General features: G+C 39.6%; 1 protein-coding gene across 1 annotated transcript in view; it reads right to left on the bottom strand.

Moving 5' to 3' along the window:
• The window catches only part of ap2b1 (adaptor related protein complex 2 subunit beta 1), a 284,654-nt gene that overhangs the window by 247,956 nt on the left and 11,833 nt on the right, over positions 1–24,865 (bottom strand). The window contains exons 4-5 of the mRNA XM_059972980.1: positions 14,852–14,987; positions 4,278–4,523 (exon numbers count right to left, since the gene is read on the bottom strand). Of these exons, the coding sequence (XP_059828963.1) occupies positions 4,278–4,523; positions 14,852–14,987 (382 nt within the window). The remainder of the gene's footprint in view (positions 1–4,277; positions 4,524–14,851; positions 14,988–24,865) is intronic.

Below are 24,865 nucleotides of genomic sequence, written 5' to 3'. Positions count from 1 at the left end.
TTAATTTGTTTAAACAGACATTGGAAATTTTTCACAAACCTGGAATTTTTTAAGTCAGCTTGTTCACATGCATAGGTGACCAGAAGTTGAGCCAGAAAAGTTTGCCTGTACAATTACCCACAAATTACTCAAGTTCATGATTTTCTTTAACAACCTACACAACATTAGACCTAAAATCAACATCCCTGTTAAGTCAGCTTCAAGTATTACCCACAGCACCAGTAAAAAGCTAACAAAGCAAAAAAAAAACACGCAAAAAACTCAAATATCATCCTTGCATCAATGATGGACAGTGAATATTAACATTCATTGCGAAATTCCTCTGATATGTGAATGATCTGTGGTGTGCTTTGACATCTCCCAAACCCAAATATTTTCTAATAGTGGCCCATAGATGACCCTGCCACCAAAATAACAGTTCATTCCCTAATTTGAAACACTGGTTGAAAACCACCCACAAGAGGCTCAAAAGAACTCCCTAAAAACCCACCAGTTCTGACCCTCAAGTAGCCACGATGAGCTGTAAAGGCAGGATCATCATATAAATATAACCACAAAGAAAACATGACAGCACCTCTATTTTCTCAGTAGTCTGCAGAGTTTCGGAATGTCATCAAAAACCTTGGCAAACTTCTACAGATGCTTAGTGGGAACTGTGCTGACTGACTGCATCACAGCCTAGTATGGGAACACCAATGCTTTGAACAGAAAATTCTACAAAAAGTAGTGGATATGGCCTAGTACATCATAGGTAAAACTCTCCCAACCACTGAGCACATCTCAATGAATTGTTGCTGTAGAAAAGCAACATCCATCATCAAAGATCCTCACCACCCAGGCCAGGCTCTTTTCTCATAGCTGCCATCAGGTGGAAGGCACAAGAGCCTCAGGATTCACACCACCAGGTTCAAGAACAGTTAATACCGCTCAACCATCAGGGACTCAAAAAAAGAGGATAACTGCAGTCATTTAAGGACTCATTTATCTTGTTATTTCATGCTTGGTATTTATTTATATCTGTATTTGCAGTTTGTTGTCCATTGATCCTGTTTACAGTTCCTGTTCTATAGACTTACTAAGTGTGTCTGCAGAAAGAGTCTCAGAGCTGTATGTGATGACATACATGTGCTCTGATAATAAATTTTACTTTACTTTGATTCAGACCATTGATGAACAGTAAACTTTAAACAATCAACTTTAAAATCAATATGGAAGCTGCTCGATTTGAACCCTTGAACGTTCACTTTTAAACAGGTTCCAGTGCATTGATTTTAATGCCAGTCTCAATCTTAAGCTAACACCCACATCATCTTTAATCAAGACGAGGATGCGTGAGAGTGGGCCTGTGAGAGAACAGGCCAGTCTCAGAATGGACTCCCCTGGCTTCAAGCCATTTTCATCTTCCAGATGTATACATGGGAACAGTCAAACAGATAATATAACCAGCTGGAAGGCACATTGTTAACATGGCTACTGAAGATCAAATGGGGTGAGGAAATGAACCGTCATGCTAGTTGTAAACCTATATAAAGAAAAGTAGTTTAGATATTTTGCATTTCTTTTACTAATCAGTGAGGATCAGTAAATTCTTCCATTGTCCTTGTGGGTAAATAAACTATTTAGTATAAAAAGAACCATACAGCTCAGTCTCTGAGTTAGCTGCCTTGAGCCAAGGTAACGTAACGCATCATCCTGCTCCATAATGCAATCCAATAATGTCAAGGGATTTGGTGGGATATAGATCAGCTGCAGATACGGGTGGAGAACTAGCAGAGTTTGATAGGGGCAAGTATGAGGTGTTGTAGTTTGGGAGATCAAATGTTAGGGCAAAATATTCAGTTAATAGCAGGAGCTTTGAGAGAAAAGGTGTACAGAGAGACCTTAGGATCCAAGTCCATAGCCTTTGAAAGTAGCAACACAAGTAGAAAAAACTGCAAGGAGGGCATTTTCCATACCTGCCTTCATTGGCCATGACACTGAGTCAAGAAGTCCTGTTACAGCTGTATAAAACTTTGGATAGGCTATACATAAAGTATTTTGTGTAACTCTGGTCATCACATTATAGGAAGGTTACAGAGGGATGAAGAGGTACATGCATTCCATGAACTTGACCTCAAGATTATCTTTGCCAATTTGAGTAGCCTACTTCAAATGAAAATTTATGTTCACCCACTATTATGGCAAGCCTCCTTTATTGTATTCAACAGTGCAGTTATTGAGGACGTGAACTACACTGATAAATCATTTCTTGCTCTTCATCACCACCAAGTTGATAATATTCCCAATCTTGTGATCCTTGGTCTTTTTTCACTAAGCAACACACAAAAATGCTGGATGAACTCAAAAGGCAAGGCAGCATCTATGGAAAAAGAGTAAACCATTGACATTTACTCTTTTCCATAGATGCTGCCTGGCCTGCTGAGTTCCTCCACCATTTTGTGTGTGCTGCTTGGATTTCCACCATCTGCAGATTTTCTCGTTTGTGATCTTTTCTCACTAATGTCCTGTTGTCATCCTTCATTATTAGTTACTTCATTTCCTCTTCTATTTATATCGTTCCAAAATGTTAACAGTTCACAGCCTTAGTCATCTTGTAACTACGTTGCTGAAGCAGCTATTAGTCAATAACTATTTACCTCTAGTTATGCCATCTATCATGTGTTGAATGCTTTACTTTCCAAATTGTTAGTTCCCACTTGAACTATGTTCACTGCTACATTCTTACTGATGTATGTGCTGACCCTGCCTATCACATTCTGATCAATACTCATTTCAATCTCATGCGTAACTACCTGTCCTTTCTTTTTTGACATTGTAAATTTTGATTTTATGAAGATACACTCTGTGCCACCAAGTTACGGTCTGAAAGGATGAAGAAAGCAACAGAGGAAATTGGCTGTACACAGTTTTGGTCCCCTTTATTAAGATGATATAGTAACATTACAAGCAGTCCAGAGGAAATTCACCAAGCTAATTCTTAGGATGAGTTTTGTCCTATCAAGAGTTTGTGTCTGTGTTATTTTAAGTTTAAAGGAATGAGGGGTGACATTATTCAAATGTCAGGGGACTGAAAAGGGTAGGTGTTGAGAATCTCTTGTTAACAGGAGAATCTCAAACAAGGAAAAGAAGTTACAAGGGACTGATGTTTAAAACTGAGGTGCATAGAAATTTTGTCTTTCAGAAAATAGTGTAACTTTTGTATTTTTTGCCTCTCAAAGAGATAGATAGCTATTTGGAAGATCAAGAACCTGAAAGCTACAGAGAAATGGGACAATCATATTAAATGGCAGGATAAGCTTTAGGGACTTGGTGGTCTAGCCTTTTTCTTATTTTCTTGTTTTCTAGATATGAAAGAGAACAACTTGCAAGATGTTGAAACGTACAAGGACAGCAGGTCTAAAAGAATATTTATTTCGAAGATCTAGCACAGCCTCCCACAATCTATGATTCTATAGCAGTCAATGGAGTGTGGAGGAGCAAACTGGACTTGAACCATGGAGCATTGAATAGAGAAACGGCTGGGTTAAATACAAAGATATTTATAAAACTACCAACGTCTATCTAGCCACTACTGTATGAAATCAAAAGTTCAGAGGGACTGTATAAAAAATAGAAGTTACGCATTTGAAAAATCAAAAAAGGGCTAATAGTAAAATAGCAACCAATAACTTTCCAAGGTCTTATACAATAATGAATGAAACATTTCCACACTGGTAAATAATTGAAGAGGGTTGGCAGTAAAAGGATGAAAGAAGGAAGCTGAAACTGAAAAGTCATATTAGAGTAATGTGCATTATCACAAATAGAGACAATGTAGTAATTTAAAACCGGAATGATTTAACCATTGAAAAATGACACAAGGAAATTGCAGACAACTTCTAATCGAAACCTGCACCAGCTAAAGGCTCAACAAGTCAAAAACTCCTCTTATGTAGGGTACTTTTCTGTTCATTTAATGAACCTACCATCAGGAGAGATGTTGTGTCAGGCAATAACCTGATCAGGCATCAAACTGTAAACTCTTTTCCTGTTGCAGAGTTCTAGATCTATTGATCTGAACCATGGATCTGTAGTCATTGAACTTGAACAAACAAATCTATTACAATGAATTCTACATCCATCAGTTGATGGAGAATATGTGATTTTGCCTTTAGGAAGATACACAATGATTGGGATTACAACTGAGCAAATTGTTAAAATTTGCCACTTAGTGTAAAAGGAAGCACTATTGTAATAAATCAAATATCATTTGCCAACATTAGGGATAAGTTTCATACCATGGGGTTTGAGTCAGCAATCAGGTCTCGTAATGAATCCAGGAAACCTTGATCCTCGACCATTTGGGCATTGATGTCGTGCAGCTTAGCCACACAGACCGCTGCTGTTTTGCGAACATATGGGTCTTCGTCCTTCAGACACTTACGAAGAGGCTCACACAGATACTCTGTTATTTTGTCCACACGGATACAGCCCATTGTTCGGACGGCCAGAGCCCTGATCAAAGGATTTGGATCTTCACAATCCTACAAAGAGAGGGTATTTTAGAATTTCACTTAATATGAATATCAAACCTAATACACTGTAACAACCTGAGAACTTCAGGAACAATAAATATAAAATAATTTTTTGTAACATGCACATATAGAACAGAACATGTAAATAATGAGATGGTGGAAATCTGCATTAAATAGAAAATGTTGGACATATTCATCAAAAAGAGCAGATGTTTCATGGCAGAGACTTTTCATTACAACACACTTTTTATCAAATTCATTTATCTTAAACTCTGTCCTTTTCCATCGCTGATGTCCGTTCTACTGGTTTTTTTTTATAATTCTTTATTTCAATATCACGAAAAACAAGTATCATCAGCTCAATTATACAATTGATAGGAATACTGCAGTTGTGAAACTGCACCAATTCCAGAACAACAACTACCATGCCACTGAGACTCCTCCAACCCTCGCATCCTTCATTGATTATTAATTGAATAGCAAGATTACATAGGGACTATATATTTACATAAACTTTAGTCAAGATAGAGAGGTAATTTTATCTCAAACAACAAAAGCCAAATGTGAACATTTTAAAAAATGAAGGGGTTGAACATCTAATATAAAAAGAAAAAAAACAACTTCAGTAGAAGCCAGAGTTCTGATAAAAAGTATCTATTTCTGGTATCCTATATCTGTATCTCTTTACATAGATGCTACCTGACCTGTTGTATGCTCCACACCTTCCTGTTTTTAATTTTGCTGAACATCAGCTTGACTTCCAAAAATACTGCAGATAGCTGGTAATGCACTAACAAGTTTGAGATTTCAGTTATATATACAGTTTGTTTAGTGGCTGCATGTAAGGAGACGAACCTCAAGGCTGTACATTATATACGTATTTTGATAATAAATAAACTCATTACAGGAAGGATGTGAATACCATACAGACAGTGTAGAGGAAATTTACAAGGATGTTGCCTGGATTGGAAAGCGTGCCTTATGAGAGTAGGTTAAGTGAACTCGGCCTTTTCTCCTTCAAGCAAAGGAGGATGAGACAGGAACTGATAGAGGTGTAAAAGATGATGAAAGGCATTGATCGTGTGGATAGTCAGAGGCTATCAGGGATACAAGTGCATTTAAGGAAGCAGCGTTATAAACTCCCAATACCGACTACCTTGCTGGCAAACATGCAGTCTCTGGTGAATAGAATTGATGATCTCAAATCTAGGGTGCAGACTCAGAGGGACATTAGGATCTCGTGTGTCCTTTGTTTCAAGGATTCCTGGTTAACCCTTTCCCTATTGGATGCAGTGATTCAGATCAACAGGTTTATTATACAATGTTGGGATAGCAGAGGTAGACGAATATGCCTCATGATCAACTCTTCTTGGTGCACAAATATGTAAGTGCTATCCATTTTACCTACCGTGGGAGATTTCCAGGATCATTTTGGTAGTGGTCATCCCACCTCAGGCCAATGTCAATCAGGTTTTAGATGATCTGAGCAATGGGATCAACATGCATGAAACAGTGCACCCTAACACCTTCACCATCATTTTGGGGGATTTTAACCAAGCCAGTGAGAAAAAAACACTAAGCAATAAACATCAACAGATCACTTGCAATGCTGGAGGAAACAACACACTGGACCACTGTTACACCATCATCAAGAATGCCTACCGTGCTATTCCATGCCCTCACTTCGGGAAGTCTGATCCCCTGGCTGTACTTCTACTCCCTGAGTACAGGCAGAGACTGAAGACTGCAACACCAGCAGTGTGGACCAAGAAGGTATGGACAAGGGAAGCACAGGACCGCCCACAGGACTGCTTTGAATCGGTGGACTGGACTGTATTCAGGGAGTTATCTTCGAATCTAGATGAGTATGCTGCAGTCTTTACAGATTTCATTAAAACCTGGGTGAATGAGTATGTGCCCACAAAGACTTACTGTACATTCTTAAACCAAAAGCCATGGATGAACCAGGAGGTACGTCGTCTGCTGAAGGATAGATCTGTGGATTCAAGTCAGGCAATCCAGATCTGTACCAGAAAACCAGGTATGATTTGCAGAAGACTATTTCAAGGGCAAAGAGACAATTTCAAATGATGTTGGAGGCAATGACGGATGTATGACAACTCTGGCAGGGTTTGCAAAACATTACTTCCTACAAAGCAAAACCCAATAGCATGAATGGCAACGATGCTTTACTACCAAATGAACTCAATGCATTTTATGCCTACTTTGAAAGAGAGAATATAACTACAGCTGTGAAGATCCCTACTGCACCTGATGACCCTGTGATCTCTGTCTCAGAGGCCAATGCTAGGCTGTCTTTAAAAAGGATTAACCCTCGCAAAGCAGAAGGTCTTGATGGAGTACCTGGTAAGGCTTTGAAAACCTTTGCTAATCAACTGGAGGGATTATTCAAGGATATTTTCAACCTCTTACTGCTCGGGCGAAAGTTCCAACTTGCTTCAGAAAGGCAACAATTATACCAGTGCCTAAGAAGAATAATGTGAGCTGCCATACTGGCTATTGCCCGGTAGCACTCACATCTACAGTGATGAAATGCTTTGAGAGGTTGGTCATGATTAGACTGAACTCCTTCCTCAGTAAGGACCTGGACCCATTGCAATTTGCCAATCATCACAGTAAGTCAATGGCAGATGCAATCTCAATGGCTCTTCACGTGGCCTTAGACCACCTGGACAACACAAACATCTATATCAGGATGCTGTTCATTGACTATAGCTCAGCATTTAATACCATCATTCCCACAATCTTGATTGAGAAGTTACAGAACCTGGGCCTCTGTACTTCCCTCTGCAATTGGATCCTCATCTTCCTAACCGGAAGACCTCAATCTGTGCAGATCAGTGACAACATCTCCTTCTCACTGACGATCAACACTGGTGCACCTCAGGGGTGTGTGGTTATTCCGCTTCTCTACTCTCTATATATCGACGACTGTGTGGCTAGGCATAGCTCAAGTAACATCTATAAATTTGCTGATGATACAAGCATTGTTGGTAGAATCTCAGATGGAGGTAAGAGGACGTTCAGGAGTGAGATATGCCAACTGATGGAGCGGTGTCACAGCAACAATTTTGCACAAAATGTCAGTAAGACAAAAGACTTGATTGTGGACTTCAGGAAGGGTAAGATGAAGGAACACATACCAATCCTCACAGAGAGATCAGAACTGGAGAGAGTGAGCTGTTTCAAGTTCCTGGGTGTCAAGATCTCTGAGGATCTAACCTGGTCCCAACATATCGATGCAGTTATAAAGAAGGCAAGACAGCGACTATACTTCATTAGGAGTTTGAAGACATTTGGTATGTCAATACACTCAAAGATTTCTATAGATGCACCGTACAGAGCATTCTGACAGGTTGCATCACTGTCTGGTATGGAGGGGCTACTGCACAGGACCAAAAGAAGCTGCAGAGGGTTGTAAATTTGGTCAGCTTCATCTTGGGCACTAGCCTACAAAGTAACCCGGACATCTTCAAGGAGTAGTGACTCAAAAAGGCAGCGTCCATTATTAAGGACTGCCAGCACCCAGAGCATGCCCTTTTCTCAATGTTACTATCAGGTAGAAGGTACATAAGCCTGAAGGCACACACTCAGTGATTCAGGAACAGCTTCTTCCCACCTGCCATCCAATTCCTAAATGGTCTTTGAACTCGTGAACACTACCTCACGTTTTAAATATATTATTTCTGTTTTTGCACAATTTTTAAATCTGTTCAATATATGTATACTGTAATGTATTTATTCATTTATTATTATTTTATTATATATTTTTCCTCCATCTTCTATATTATGCATTACACTGAACTGCTGCTGCTAAGCTAAGTCGGTGATAATAAACCTGACTCTGATTTTTACCAGGGCTAAAATGGCTAACATGGCTAACACAAGAGGGCATAGTTTTAAGGTGCTTGGAAGTAGGTACAAAGGGGGTGTCAGTGGTACAGTGGTGGGTGTGTGGAACGCACTGCCAGTGAAGGTGGTAGAGGCAGACACAATAGGGTCTTTTAAGAAACTCTTAGATAGGTACATGGAGCTTAGAAAACTAGAGGGCTATGCGGTAGGGAAATTCTAGGCAGTTTCTAGAGTAGGTTACATGGTCGACACAACATTATGGGCCAAAGGGCTGGTAATATGCTGTAGATTTCTATGTTTCTATGTTTTTTAAAAGCATTTTTAATTCTGTATCGTTCATAATTCCCAAACCTACCAACTAATGTCTTGAATAGGAGACTTGATAATTTAGAGGAAGATAATCATCCCCAATATTAATTTGTCAAAAACATTAAACAGGGTAGAATTACCAGGCATTGCCATAGTTAAGGCAAATGTGAAATACTGAGTGAAATGAGCACAGCTTTAAGAAGTTGGGCACATTTGCAAGTGGATAAACCACACAACTCAAATGGAATGTACACCATGAAGCAAACCGCAACGTGAAGAAACTGCAGAGGATCCAGCTACAATTTTCAGTCCTCCCTGGCTGTAAGAGTGGTGACAGAAATTCGACATTGTACTGTTGTTTAAAAACGACCAACAGATAAACCAAGTAATTTAAAGTAGGTTAGCTTAACCTCAGTAAATCTGAGAAACAATATCAACCTTCAATTAGAAAGACACAGAGACATTCAGTTTGGGTTTGTTAAAGACAAGTCTGATGAATTTGATTGTTGACAAGTTTATAGGAGGGCTGCTGAGGGCAATAGCAATAAAAATTTCAACAAGGCCTTTGACAAGGTCCCACATGACGAGCTGGTCAAAAATGTAAATGCCCAGAGTCAAGATGCAAATTGGAAGCAAAACAGCCTCAATGGCAGGAAGTAGAGCATTATGATAGATGAGAATTTGTCTGATTGAAAGACCATGTCCAAAGTGGTTCCACAAGGCTCTGTACTTGGTTCTTTGTATTTTGTTAAAAGTGTTAATGAGTTATCAAAATGTTTGCCAATAATATAAAAATTAGCCATGCGGTTGACATTGAAAATTAAAGTTTTAGCTTACAGGAAAACAGAAATGGTCTCGTCAGATGGCCTGAAAAACTGGCAAAATTGTAAGGGCAGCTGAAAATAACTGGTCCACTACACAGCACTGGTTCCTGACCTCCTGAGCTATCCTAGAAAACAATGACAACTCAAACCACTGGAAAAATATCAATGCTGCTCCCACAAATTCCTCCAGATCCAGTGGAAGGACAGCAAATCTTGCAAGCCAACATCACCACTGAGGCTCAAGTTCTACCCAGTCATTTACATTGGACAGGCCATAATATTTGCACAGCAGACACTGGACTCCCAAAGTCTGTAATGGGAGTGACAGCTCAGGCAGACAGAGGAAAATAATCAAGGATTTGCTCAAGGCTTTCTAGAAGGAAAATCACATTACAAATGACCTCTGAGAACCTCTAGCCCACAAACAATTAACTAGAGAGGGTGCATTAAAGATAGCTTCAGATTCATGTATCAGCTGGAAGGGGTCAATAACTTTACTGGCTGTTTTTTATAGACCACCCAATAGTAACAGGGATATCGAGGAACAGATGGGGAAACAGATCTTGGAAAGGTGTAATAATATGAGAGTTGACGTGATCAGAGATTTTAATTTCCCAAATATCAATTGGCATCTCCCTAGAGCAAGGGGGTTAGATGGGGTGGAGTTTAAGAGGTGTGCTCAGGAAGGTTTCTTGTCACAATATGTAGATAAGTCTACAAGAGGAGAGGCTGTACTTGATCTGGTATTGGGAAATGAACCTGGTCAAGTGTCAGATCTCTCAGTGGGAGAGCATTCTGGAGATAGTGATCACAATTCTATCACCTTTGCCATAGCATTGGAGAGAGACAGAAACAGACAAGTTAGAAAAGCGTTTCGGGAGTCAGGGGAATTATGAGGCTATCAGGCAGCAAATTGGAGGCTTAAATTGGAAATAAGTGTACTCAAGGAAAAGTATGGAAGAAATGTGGCAAATATTCAGGGGATATTTGTGTAGAGTTCTGTATAGGTACATTTCAATGAGACAGGGAAGTTATGGTAGAGTTACAGGAACCGTGCTGTACAAAGGCTGTAATAAATCTAGCCAAGAAGAAAAGCTTACAAAAGGGTCAGAGAGCTAGGTAATGTTAGAGATCTAGGAGATTATAAGGCTAATAGGAAGGAGTTTAGGAAGGAAATTAGGAGAGCCAGAAGGGGCCATGAGAAGGCCTTGGCCGGCAGAATTAAGGAAAACACCAAGGCATTCTACAAGTACGTGAAGAGCAAGAGGATAGGATGTGAAAGAATAGGACCTATCAAGTCTGACAGTGCAAAAGTGTGTATGGAACCGGAGGAAATGGCAGAGGTACTTAATAAATACTTTACTATTCATTATGGAAAAGGATCTTAGTGATTGTAGTGATGAAAAGCTTGAGCATGTAGATACTAAGAAAGAGGATGTGCTGGAGGTTTTGGAAAGCATCAAGTTGGAAAAGTCGCCGGGAATGGATGAGATGTACCCCAGGTTACTGTGGGAGACGAGGGAGGGGATTGCTGAGCCTCTGGCGATGATTTTTGCATCATCAATGGGGACGGGAGAGGTTCCAGAGGAATGGAGGGTTGCAGATGTTGTTTCTTTGTTCAAGAAAGGGAGTAGAGATAGCCCAGGAAACTACAGACCAGTGAGTCTTACTTCAGTGGTTGGTAGCTTGATGGAGAAGATCCTGAGAGGCAGGATTTATAAACATTTGGAGAGGTGTAATATGATTAGGAATAGTCAGCATGGCTTTGTCAAGGGCAGGTCATGCCTTACGAGCCTGATTGAATTTTTTGAGGATGTGACTAAACATATTGAGGAAGGAAGAGCAGTAGATGTGGTGTATATGGATTTCAGCAAGGCTTACTGAGACAGTAAGGAGGCATGGGATTCAAGGGGACATTGCTTTGTGGATCCAGAACTGGCTTGCCCACAGAAGGTAAAGAGTGGTTGTAGACAGGTCATATTCTGCATGGAGGTCAGTCACCAGTGGAGTGCCTCAGAGATCTGTTCTGGCACCATGATTTTTATAAATGACCTGGTTGAGGATGTGGAAGGTTAGGTACATAGGTACATAAGTTTGCTGATGACACAAAGGTTGGAAGTGTTGTGGATAGTGTGGAAGGCTGTCAGAGGTTACAGCAGGACGTTGATAGGATGCAAAACTGGGTTGAGAAGTGGCAGATGGAGTTCAACCCAAATAAGTGTGAAGTGGTTCATTTTGGTAGGTCAAATATGATGGCAGAATATAGTATTAATGATAAGATTCTTGGCAGTGTGGAGGATCAGAGGGATCTTGGGGTCTGAGTCCATAGGACGCTCAAAGCAGCTGTGCAGGTTGGCTCTGTGGTTAAGAAGGCTTATGGTGTATTGGCCTTCATTAATCGTGGAATTGAATTTAGGAGCCGATAATGTTGCAGCTATATAGGACCCTGGTCAGACCCCACTTGGAGTACTGTGCTCAGTTCTGGTCGCCTCACCACAGGAAGGATGTGGAAGCCATAGAAAGGGTGCAGAGGAGATTTACAAGGATGTTGCCTGGATTGGGGAGCATGCCTTATATGATAGGTTGAGTGGACTCGGCCTTTTCTCGTTGGAGCAGAGCAGGATGAGAGGTAACCTGATAGAAGTGTACAAGATATGAGAGGTATTGATCGTGTCGATTATCAGAGGCTTTTTCCCAGGGCTGAAATGGCTGCCACAAGAGGACACAGGTTTAAGGTGCTGGGGAGTAGATACAGAGGAGATGTCAGGGGTAAGTTGTTGTTTTTTTTAAAAACGCAGAGCGTGGTGTGTGCGTGGAATGGGCTGCCAGCAGCGGTGGTGGAGGTGGATAGGATAGGGTCTTTTAAGAGTCTTTTAGATAGGTGCATGGAGTTTAGTAAAAATCAGGGCTATAGATAAACCTAGTGATTTCTAAGGTAGGGACATGTTTGGCACAACTTTCTGGGCCGAAGGGCCTGTATTGTGCTGTAGGTTTTCTATGTTTCTATGTTTCTTGAGACAATGGTGCAGGCCCTCTCAGACTACCCACCCAGATGTAGCCAGCTCCACGGGTAAAAATGTTTGCAACTCCACACTGGTCCCATCAGCCACTTTAAAACCCGCAAAACCAAGCAGTAAACGATCCTTAATCCCAAGGAACTGGTCAAGAAAAGAGAACTTCATAGAAAAAAGGTGCAGAGATTTACAAGACTGTTGCTGGCCTTTATAAATCAGAGCATTGAGTATAGGAGTTGGGATGTAATGTTAAAATTGTACAAGGCATTGGTGAGGCCAAATCGGGAGTATTGTGTAGAGTTCTGGTCACCGAATTATAGGAAGGATGTCAACAAAATAGAGAGAGTGCAGAGAATATTCACTAGAATGTTACCTGGGTTTCAATACCTAAGTTACAGAGAAAAGTTGAACAAGTTAGGTCTTTCTTTGGAGCGTAGAAGGTTGAGGGGGGGACTTGATAGGGGTATTTAAAATTATGAGGGGGATAGATAGAGTTGACGTGGATAGGCTTTTTCCATTGAAAGTAGGGGAGATTCAAACAAGAGCTCGTGAGTTGAGAGTTAAGGGGTAAAAGTTTAGGGGTAACACAAGGGGGAACTTCTTTACTCAGAAAGTGGTAGCTGTGTGGAACGAGCTACCAGTTGAAGTGGTGGAAGCAGGTTCGATTTTGTCTTTAAAAAAAAAAATTGGACAGGTATATGGATAGGAAAGGAATGGAGGGTTATGGGCTGAGTGGAGGTGGATGGGACTAGGTGAGAGTAAGCATTCAGCACGGACTAGAAGGGCTGAGATGGCCTGTTTCCGTGCTGCAATTATTATATGGTTATATGGTTGTCAAGAAAAGAATAAGGATTACAGGATGTATATTGTAAACATTTCTCTGACATTAAATGTACCTATTGAAAACACTTACTTTGCGAAAAAACTGGATAGGCTGCATTGATTTCTTTGGAAAAGAGGCAGCTGAGGGATAGTTTAACTGAAGGGTAGAAATGCGGAGCCTTACCAGAGAAATTAGAAGGTGGGGACAAAGAACTAATGGAGACAGATTCAGGATAATGTGACAGCACAGTAGGGATATACAAGTCATGGTCTCAGAAGGCTCATATATTTTGAAGTAGGATAAGAAAAAATAGCTTTTGCACAGAGGATGTAAATCTTTGGAATTCTCCACACAAGTTGTAGACATACAATTAATGAGTGCATCCAAATGCTGTGTGTGACAGATTTCTGGGCACCAAGGGAATGCAAACATAAGGAACATGCAGGAAAGTGGAGTTAGTGTAGAATTTTAGCTATAACCCAGGGGATGGCATTTTTATTCTTGCATACATCATTTAGATTCATGCATTGTTCTGCTTTTAATATTTTCCTTAAATCTATGAAGCATTTTGATGGTTTTCAAAAATTGACTTAGTAATTGCACCTACGCTGATGTACGTTAAAGTTTCATGCTAGATTTTGTTTCCATGAACGTACTTCAATATGAAGTCTATCCAGGGTCTTTAATTACCATTAATAAATTAATTACCAAGGAATACAGTATTTTTTTTACTAGAGAGGTGAAAGACATGAAACATGTTCAGCAAACAACAATAGATGCACTAATAATATGTTCTTTTGGTGCTCGAATTAGCAAACAGAAGAAACCTTGAGCCTATAAAACATATTACAACACCATCTCAATAGGTTCAAATCATTGGAAATTTCAAGTCATGAACAGCAATAAAGGTCAATCAAGGTTTCAACAAATACCCCGACAATGCAACTTTCCAGCAGAAAACATCAATGGATAGCCATTTAGCACTGGGAAACAGAGACACCCCTTTCACCCTTATTAGGGAGAGGTACCTGGGGTATGTCAAATACCAGGTGAAATGTGAAGCCTTTGGGGTAAATGCAAGTCTGTGTCTTTGCTCACGCTGGAGTGCTCGGTGGCAGGTGCCGATGCTTTTTTTTGCCCGTTTTTTTGGGGGGGGGGGGCAGTGGATTGCTGCTTGCTGCCGCTTACGCTCGGGAGGGGACAGCTGGAGGGGGACTTTGGGGTTCTAACATTTGACTGTCATTCACTCTTTAAGGCACCTCTCTCTTTTCATGGATGGTTGCGAAGAAAAAACATTTCATGATGTATATTGTATACATTTCTCTGACATTAAATTATACCTTTGAATGCTGATTCTTGTCCTTAAAACAGGAATGCTAAAATCATCCATAATGACTCTTTAAATTAGTCCTAAAATGCACAGGACATTCTGATTAATCTCACTCTATGCAACCCAGACAAATATTTATATTTATAACATCTTTGAAGATATACCTTGACAAAGCTATTCACAGCCATGATGGCCATGTCAGGCTGATTCTTTGCGTAGTTCATGAGATAGAGATAAACAAGTTTCTTCAGCTCCAGGTTGTCCGTCTGCATACAATTCACCACATCTGGGAACAGTGAACTAGACAAAACACAACAGAAGATGAGTTACTGACACAAGACAAATGGTTTCAACTTGCTTAAAATATAAATGAGCCTGAAATTTTGTCTGTCCAGAATGGCTTTATGAAACTTCTATGTGGATCTGTGACAGACTAAACTATCTGGCAATGCAAGAGTTTTTCAACTGATTAAACACTAACCTGCAATCTCTGCTGTGAATTTGTCAAAACAAATTGATTTTTGATGATATTTTGTTACTGGGTATGCTCTAGTACCATTTGTGAGTCTGCACTTTCAATCATGGCTTAGAATCACCAAGTACTGTGCTTTAATTACTATATACCAAACCTGCTGGATAATATAAGCTTAAGAGATATCTTTATACTTCAACAAGGGGTAACAGCATTAGACCCACAAAGATTTTTGGTTTGATTTCATATCAGTTTCCTTTCAGTGTATTTTGTACACATGGAATATAACTGAAGATTCCTTAGTTTGTACAACATTTACCTGACTAGACCCATTTCCACATTTGAACATTAATACATTAAAAGTCTTTCCATAGCACTACCCTCATTTAACAGATTATAAGGAGCTTCAATTTGTATTTAACCAGGTTCTCTCACACATTAAGTAGCATCTTAATGAATGGCTGGGGTGAATGGGAAGGGTAGAACCTCTAAGTGGGGGGGGGGGGGGCTTGTCGCACTCCTTGGAGTAGCTCGTCATCTATTGGTCCCACCAATACCCAGCTCTCACCTTTGGCTCCTCATAGCTGTTTACATGCGACAGCGGCCACAACCCGGGTAATGGCTTCAACAGACTGGCTGAACCAGGTGAGGGTAGCCAATGGGTCTGAAACCCTTGGTGAGATAGGAATTTACTCATGCCAGTATGCGAAGACTGCTTCGGTGGATCAGGCAGAGGAAACCCCCGGTGTTCAATGGCTGAGAAAGCATTGCAGCAGTGCATTGTGGAGTGTGTAGGGCGCAGCAGAGCACTTAAGAAGACGCAGTCATCCAATGCAGCCAAGGAAGTTGCCAGACGTGATGATTCTTCGTGCCACTGGATCCTGACTTCTGAGGCTGAGAGAGTGCGATCATCTCTGTGCAAGGCTTTTCCACTTTAATATCTTTCATGCACTGGTTACATTGTGATCAAGGTCGGCTGGTGGCACAGTGAGATCAGCGCTGGGCTCGAGAACAGAGGTTCCCGAGTTCAGTCCAGTGATACACACACACACACACACACACATATATATATCAATAGGTACTTGAAGGATTCTATCTCAGTCTAAGACTGTTGTCAGCGCATCTACATATCTAATGCATTAACTCATGGAGGCTGCAGTACAGAAGCAGTGTTATCATGTAGCTTTGAAATCTGTTACATAGTACCTGTGCAAGATTCTACCCTGTGGGAAAAAATAAACAAACTAAGCCATAATCAGAGGATTACAGCCTTGTTTGGCAACTAGTAAAGAGCCTGATTCAAAAATGTTGCCATGAAGTGGAATCTTGCTCCAATTAGGTAACTTTTTAATATAATCCTTCCCAAAGATTCAAATGTTCAAAGCATATTTATTATCAAAGAATGTATAAATTATGCACTTTGAAATATGTCTGCTTACAGTCATAAGAGAATCAAATAACCCAATTTTAAAGAAGGCCACATGGAATCATTGCCAATACATTCATTACCTCACACCCCATCTGTCTGACTACTACTGTTGTGTATTTAGTATTTCAGTAATATTTGAGTAATCTTGTGTGTGCGTGTATATATACAGTCAGCCCTCATTATCTGCAAATTCCGCATGCACGAATTCAACTAACTGCGAATCGCAAAAACTGGGAAGTGCTCTTCCAGCACTTGTTTTTCAAGCATGTACAGACCTTTTTTTCCTTGTCATTATTCCCTAAACAATGCAGTAAAACAACTATTTTACAAAGCATTTATATTGTATTAGGTATTATAAGTAATCTAGAGATGATTTAAAGTATATGGGGGGATGTGCGTGGGTTATCATAGATCGGGATCGAAAAAAATCCGAAGTTCTCTTACTCAGTAAGTCGGAACAGGTACATCCAGTATTACTTAGCGTCACTTAGTCAAACGTTTGTCTTAGTATATAGTATATGTTTTACCTTTCTATACATATAAAACACTTAAGAACGTATGTTTTAGCGCCGGGCTTGGGAACTTCGTCCCGAGTTCAATCCAGTGACAGACCGCTTTCGAGTGTGCTCTCCATCCATGGTGGGTTGATGTGGAGGATCAAACACACAAAACCCAATAATTAAACCACTGCGTTGCTTAGTAATAATTGTAGCTTTCATCGGGGCACAGTCTTTCTCACTTTATCCATTAAAATTGTTCCGATCATTGACCAACTGTAGCCCAACGCTTTTCCAATAACCGATGGCGTTTCACCTCTTTCTGATCGCTTTATTATTTCCACTTCATTTTCAATCGCGATTGTAATTATTTTCGTGAACAGAAACACTGCGGATTCAGACTCAGACCTGGGTCCTAAGATCCACCGCATTGACTTAAGTTGAATACGGGACTTGAGCATCCACAAATTTTGATATTGACGAGGGGTCCCGGAACCAATCCCTTGCGGATAAGGAGGGGTGTGTGTGTGTGTGTCTGTGTGTGTGTGTCTGTGTGTGTGTGTCTGTGTGTGTGTGTCTGTGTGTGTGTGTCTGTGTGTGTCTGTCTGTGTGTGTGTGTGTGTGTGTGTGTGTGTGTGTGTGTGTGTGTGTGTGTGTGTGTGTGTGTGTGTGTGTGTGTGTGTGTGTGTGTGTGTGTGTGTGTGTATATGTATATATATATATATACATACTTTGAATTAGTTTAATGTTTTGAAGATACAAAACATAACAACTACCTCTGAGGTTCAAGCTTGGGTTCACCTATTTTACATCATACATTCTACTACAGTTCTGAAGCATTTATATGAAGAGGGCTTGTAAGAAGAAAACACCTTCAAGTAGCATCCAAGGTATGCCATAATTACTAAAGGCAGTTTGCCATGTACACTGCCTGCATGCACCTTAAGGTCAGGTCTTCTGTATTAATTGTACATTGTATACGTTTCCCAATTATATGTAGATCTAAATGCATATAATTTTACATATAAAGCCTCAATGGAAAATAATATATTTGTTTAAAGTATTGTATTGCAGAATATTTTTTATTTTGCCATTAGCCAGCCCAGCATTATTGTCAATCCCCAACTGTCATACCATTGTTAATTGATACTTTTAGACTCTTTACCAAAAAGAAGGAAGTTTTGCCACAGAAGTAGTACAGCAAAGATTTGCAGACCAGTTCTAAGACCAATGGCTTGTCACATGAAGACAGAGGAGTTGGTTAGACATCTATACTCTCTGAAAATTACAAAACTCTTTCCAGGACTTCACATGCTGAATATGAGAGGCTGTAGAGTCCATAACCAGCGGTAAGGGCCACGCCATTCAGAATTGAGATGAGGAAAAATGTCTTCACTCAAAGTGGAGAATCATTGGAATTCTCCATCCTGGAGAACTTAAGGCTCAGTCAATGAACTCATTCAAAGTGGGCAAAAGATTTTTGCATATTAAGGAAATCAAAAAACACGGAAATAATACAGATCTGCCATGATCCGAATGAACGAGGCAGCATGCTTGATGGGTGAGAGACTACTCCTCTGCCTATATTCACATTCCTTTTGCTTTTTAATACTTACTTCAAGAGAAGCAAGTTTTGTTTGCTTAAACGTTTATCTTAGCACATAAAAAGTAAATTTTAATCACAATCAATTTGTGATGGCTGTTCACTGCACAGAGCCCAGGGGGCCTTTTTTTTTGCCACACTCAAATTTCTAACACAGGAGCTGACACTTTTAGAGATCAAAGAGTTGTTTTTGAGTTAGTTAACCTCTGACCAATACCCCTTGTTCAGCTTCTTGTTCTAAACAGAAGCCGTTAATGTAAATAGCAAGCAATAATCAATCAGAAATTAAAAGGACAACCATGCAAACACAGCACAGTCCATAGAACAGGCTGCTGGCCCACAGAATGTGACTGATGGCTCAAAAGATGTAGTGTAAAACAATATAACGCATTGTTAATTGATGAATCAAACCAGATAACACTGGCTAAGGTATTTAGTTCAAGGAAATTTTCAGACCAAACGGATACTATCACTTAGCACATCAAATAGCTGATCTATTAATAGTTGGGATATTTGTGCAATCAGTGAGTCAACACTCACAACATTAACTGTGGGTGTTTGGAATATCTGTTGCTAGAAGTCTTTAGTCTAGAGGATCTCAACCTATGGTACATGGACTGCTTAGTTAATAGTAGGGGTCCATAGCATAAAAAAATGCTGGGAATCCCTGCTTTAGACTACCTGTGTGAAAATGTACCAAGTGCATATGAAGTCATCCAAATGGCAGAAAAACAATACAAATGCAAAAGACAATCAGGCTTGTTAGGAGCGGTCAAGGATCAACAAGAAGAATGACAGAAAGATGGGCTGATTAGAATCCATTCCTTTGCCTTCAATTTCTGCAAAGGACAACTCATTCATCTGCAGCTCATTAATATGTCCTTTTAGCTAAAAGGAATTGTACCTGTGTTTCAGAAATCCTTTGAGTTTTAGAAATGGTTTGTAATTTGGAAATCTTTTATAAGATAGAAATCCTCTTGAGTTTTAAATGTGTTTCAGAATTTTATCACTCAAAATAAATGAACTTTGTTTAAACTACTTTGCCAGCTGGAACCCCCCCCCCCCCCCCCCCCAGGTACAGAGGGGTACCAATTAAATAGAGGGTATTGGCAGCTAAACCCATCATGAAGGATAAACAACTATAACCTCCCTTCAGTGAAGGTACCCATAGTTATCTACATTGGATATGGCATCAGATCTTTCTTTGAGTTCAGAACTTCACAGACAGCAAACTCAATACAATCAAAATGAGGTCACATTATACCAAAAGCATTATTTTAGTAAGAATCATTATTCTCTGGACAATAATTCTCTGGACCTTGGACTATAAAATGGCTGACATCCTAGTTTCAGTAGTTGGACAGGCAAATGGTGGTCACTATTATGAATGTGTTAATAATGTAGTAATAGTATGGGATAATACCCTGACTGCTCCTCAAATTTAACATGATGATTATATAATTCTGCAAATCAGAGTCTGGAATGATAAAGGGATGGAACAGAGTAGTATACAGATACCAAACCCCACCTCTGGACTTAGACCATCAATCTGTACCAGATCTCAATAATGTAGCAGTAATTTGTGCCTGGAGTCAACATCCTAACCACTGTGGGACGGTTGATACTGAACTGACTAAATTCAGATGCAATCTTTTCAACCACCAAAAACTGAACATATTCCCAAACATAAAGGATTGCAATCCCCACAGGACTCCCTCTCTAAACAAGTTCTTTTAATAAAAGAACCTTCTTGATTTAATTTGCCCATGTTTGGCTTAGCAAAGCCTGATGGAGAATGGTGACTGGTCATTGACTACATTGTCCTCAATAAACACAGAGAACCCAATTCAACTCAGCAACAGTCATTACAACAAATGCTGCCAGGATTGACTCATAAAAAATAAAAATCTTGCATAGATCTGGCAAATGACTTCTGGTCACATCCAGTTCTTGAATCATTTAGACTCTACAGGGAATAATAGATATTTATGCAAATGTAACATGTCTCCACATGCGGACATGCCAACCAAGGGTCTTCCTTCATTGGTGTTGGATCTGACTGTTTAATTCTTTGATTAAACCATTCATTGTTATTTTCTTTATAGTTTAACAATTAATTGTTTGTATTTTATATAAATACATACAAGTAACTGCCTACTTCAATTTCTAGTGGGTAGCTATAGAATGCACATAACAATTTAATATGCCTCTAGTAATTATATTTTGGAAATCTCTGGAAGCTTCTTTGTTCTGCATTAAGTGAATAAATATTTTCTCATTGGTTAATTTGGTACTGCAGTATTCAAATGAATACTTTCTAATTGGTTGTCTCTTATCTACAAATTTGAATGGAATTTTTCTTTCAGTGATATAAAAAAGCTGTTTTATGCTAGGCTCCATCTTTATTTTCTTGCTTCCAGTAGTAGACCCTGTCACTGCTCTGCTCTTTTTCTCTTTGTTCTATCAACTCTTAATAAAACAGTCATGAAGCAACAAGTTTTGTGCCTCGTTCCTGACTTCTAAAAGAACCTTGGATTAAAACACCAGAATCCACCAATTGATAAAGGCTTTCAAGCTATGTGTGAAAATAAAACTGGCATACAGGCGGAGTAGAGCATGCCCCCCCCCAACTGTCATGGAGCAAAAGAATTTAGATTAAGCAAGGCCTGGCAAAACTAGTCTACTCAGGAGGCCAAAAGTAGACTACACTTTTATCCCTAAAGTGCAACTGTCCATAAACAATATGCCAAATGCAAAAATAGGAGAACACAAGAGTGCTACACCTTATTTCTTAATGTATAATCTCCATCTAAATATACCCAATTGCTAACTCTGGCCAACCATTGCCAATACACAATACAACTCCTCTCAAGGAATTCAGAGTGTTTATGGAAATGCAAAAGAAAGCAAAGACTTAAGGCTTGATTGACTTAAGGGCTGGGCCAAATTGGAAAGGTTGGTAAAGGTCGAATTGAGGTGGCGGGGCCTAGACCCAAGAGCATATCAAAGCGGCAGGGCTCAGGTTCAAGAGTGAGGAATGACCCAAGGTTTGGACGATTTAAGCACTGGGCCAGATTGAAAAGGTCAGGGTTTCAGGACCTGAGGTGACAGACAGGCCGGTTCAACTCGCTGCTCCATGAGGTTTACTCATCTCCGTTTCGAAGTTGTGGCCTGCAACTAATGGGCTTCTGAATTGGCTGCAGTGATGACCGGCTTCATGGCTGTGAACTCACTTCCATGAACTTCAATTCTGAATGCTATTTACTTACTTTTATGTTTACACAATTTGTTTTTTTCCTTGCACTTTGGGTGTTTGATGGTCTTTTTTTAAAACAGGTTCTATTGGGTTTGTTTTGTGGCTGCCTGTTAAGAAAGGAATCGCAAGGTTGTGTACAGTATATATGCTTTGATAATAAATATACTTTGAACTTTGAAGAACCTGACAAGAATTTTTGGATATCACAAAAATGGGACTGAATCCAAAACAAGAAATTCTATTAAAATAATCCTGACCCTAGTTTCCACCCTAAAAGGAAGCCATGTCTCTCATTGACCAGGTTATCAAAGATAAGACTGCAGTAAACATGACCAGAAGGAGAAACAAATCTGTAAGTACAACTGTCTCCATAGATAACTTCAAACCCACCCCAGCAGGATTTATCCCCCAAAATGAGTGGAACCATTTATTAGGCCAGTAAATGGGTCCAGCAAAGAACCCCTACATGTTAATGGGAGTGGGGTGAGATGTATTGAAAAGATAAAACACATGTTTAGATCTTAAAAGAAATGTAAAAATTCCTATTCCTTGAGGAAGATCTGAAACACATTGCCCAGGAATACATCCAAAATGTGCTGTTTGTTTCAGAGTAAAAAAGACCCAACTCCAAGAAGCAATGTTGCTCTTACTATTCTGTACTTTTAATAATTGTGCTTATAATATTATTATTCGGTGCTACCTTGCCTTGTAACTGACAATTGCATTTACTAAGAAATTGTCTCATCTAGCTCAGACATCAATAAACTGAGTAAAAAATATTCAATTAAGATCTGCAAACAATGACGATTCTAACTATCAAAAAATTGCCCCTACCGATTAGTCATACTAATACTAATACACTGGAACCCTTAATACTTGCCTCTTGCAGAGTGATTTGTTCCCATTCACTCTGTCTGCATTGCAGATGAAATGAACATGGATATATGGGAAGGCAAAGAATCGCTTGCAGAAATAATTGTTAACACCCAACAAAACTAAGAGATTCCAACCCAGATATTGAAGGTAAACTAATAGGCGAGCTTTTTGACATGGATCCCTCCACACTTAATGAAAAGTTTAAACACTGCTACATCATGGAAACATGACATTGAAAACATTAAACTAAACATTGCGAAAAAAAAACTTTTTTTTTTAAAGAAGACTCTTCTACATTAGATGGATATCTCATTGCACCTTCCCTTTCCCTTTGTGGCTAAAAAATCTATGAACATACTACAAAGAATTTAGATGTTTCCATTTCTGCATCTATGGCCATATTCCACTCCACTGTCAAATGTCAAAGGTAACTTGACAATTTGCTGCACTATTGGCTTATATTCTAAATGGTTCAACAAAGCCCTTAATCCAGCTTTTGCGTGTGAAGACAAGATGGAAAGATGCACTGAAGCAGAAGGCAAGTTAAAATAACAATATCTGTACATCGTCCCCGTGAAGTGTGTGGGTTTTCTCCAGGTGCTCCAGTTTCCTCCCACAGTCCAAAGACGTATAGGGTGGTCGGATAACTGTTCATTGTAAATTGTCCTATGATTAGGCTAGGGTTAAACTGGGGTTGCTGGGAGTCTCCCTCTTGGTAGAGAGGGAGGACCCACTGCTCAAATAGTGGGTATTACCAGATAAACTCACCATGGAGGATAAACAGGGAAGTAACCAGCCTTTGGAGAACAGATAGAACATTCCATAAGCTCCCTTTAGTGAGGATATTTGAAGCTATCTATATCGGATAGGGCTTAAGATCTTTGTTTGAGTTCAGAACTTCATAGACAGCAAACCCAACACCATCACTATTGCACAAACATTACAACTACAATTTAATCTTCACCAGCAAATGGGATCAAACAAGATAATTTCCCTGCAGTGAGATCCTTTCTTTTCATGTTTATGACTGGGGTAACAGTGACTGATCAATAATCTGACAATCCATACTGTTAATGATGTAACTGTAACTGCAAATTTTCTGCAAGTTACAATAGCCATGCACTTCTGCATAAACTGACAGGAAACAAGAATTTCATTTCTCCAGCGTATAATCTCATTTTACAACACACACCCTGACCCTCACGGGTAGACTCAAGTTATTACAAACCAAGTTGGCCCACAGGCATCCAGAAAATTTCCTGTCACATGATACAAAACCACTAAGCAAATCCCTACTTCCACACTAAACAAAAATAGATTTTATTTTCTATTAAATATATATAGCTTGGTGAACTATTGATTATTAATCCAGCAAATCTAAATCCTGTTTGAAAAAGTCTGTAAAGAAGATGCTAGCATCAGTCAGTGACCAAGAATCTGTCAGAATGTGATAAAATTCCAGAGTGGTTTACAGCTACTTTTTAAGGAATTAAGCCTTTCACCATTAGCCAGTAACATCAATCTATAGACTCTCACACATGCTATGAACTAAACTAGTGATCCAGTTAAGTTGTATCAAATCATTGTTAAGTTCAAAAAGGCAGTCCTCCACCACTTCTCAAGACAACAGAGGTTAGAAAGAAATACTAACCTTGGCCAATATGGCCATAATCTTACAAGAAATCCTGAGATAGGAAACATTTTTTTTTACCAATTAGTCATAACGAGCAACATTCCCATTCCCTTCTATGTTATCTGAACAATGATGCTCAGCTCTTACACAAGTACACAGCACCAGTGCAATAACTTCACTTATAACATCAACTGCTCGGGTAGTGGAGGAATTACTATTAATAAAATTCTGAAATTGTGAACAAACACCACTTGGCTGAGTTCTGGATGAAGAAACCAGTTAATGTTTGAGTTTGAAGACCCTTCATTAGAACTGAGAAAGCAAGCTTATCAAAGTAGCAAAGTATGTGGGCGAGGGCCATGATAGTAACAAAGGGAATGTCTGTAATAGGGTGAAATAATGCAGCTATTGA

The sequence above is a fragment of the Hypanus sabinus genome, chromosome 6 (assembly GCF_030144855.1).
Source record: "Hypanus sabinus isolate sHypSab1 chromosome 6, sHypSab1.hap1, whole genome shotgun sequence".
Classification (NCBI taxonomy): Eukaryota; Metazoa; Chordata; class Chondrichthyes; order Myliobatiformes; family Dasyatidae; genus Hypanus; species Hypanus sabinus.
This window is presented reverse-complemented; position numbering and strand designations above follow the sequence as displayed.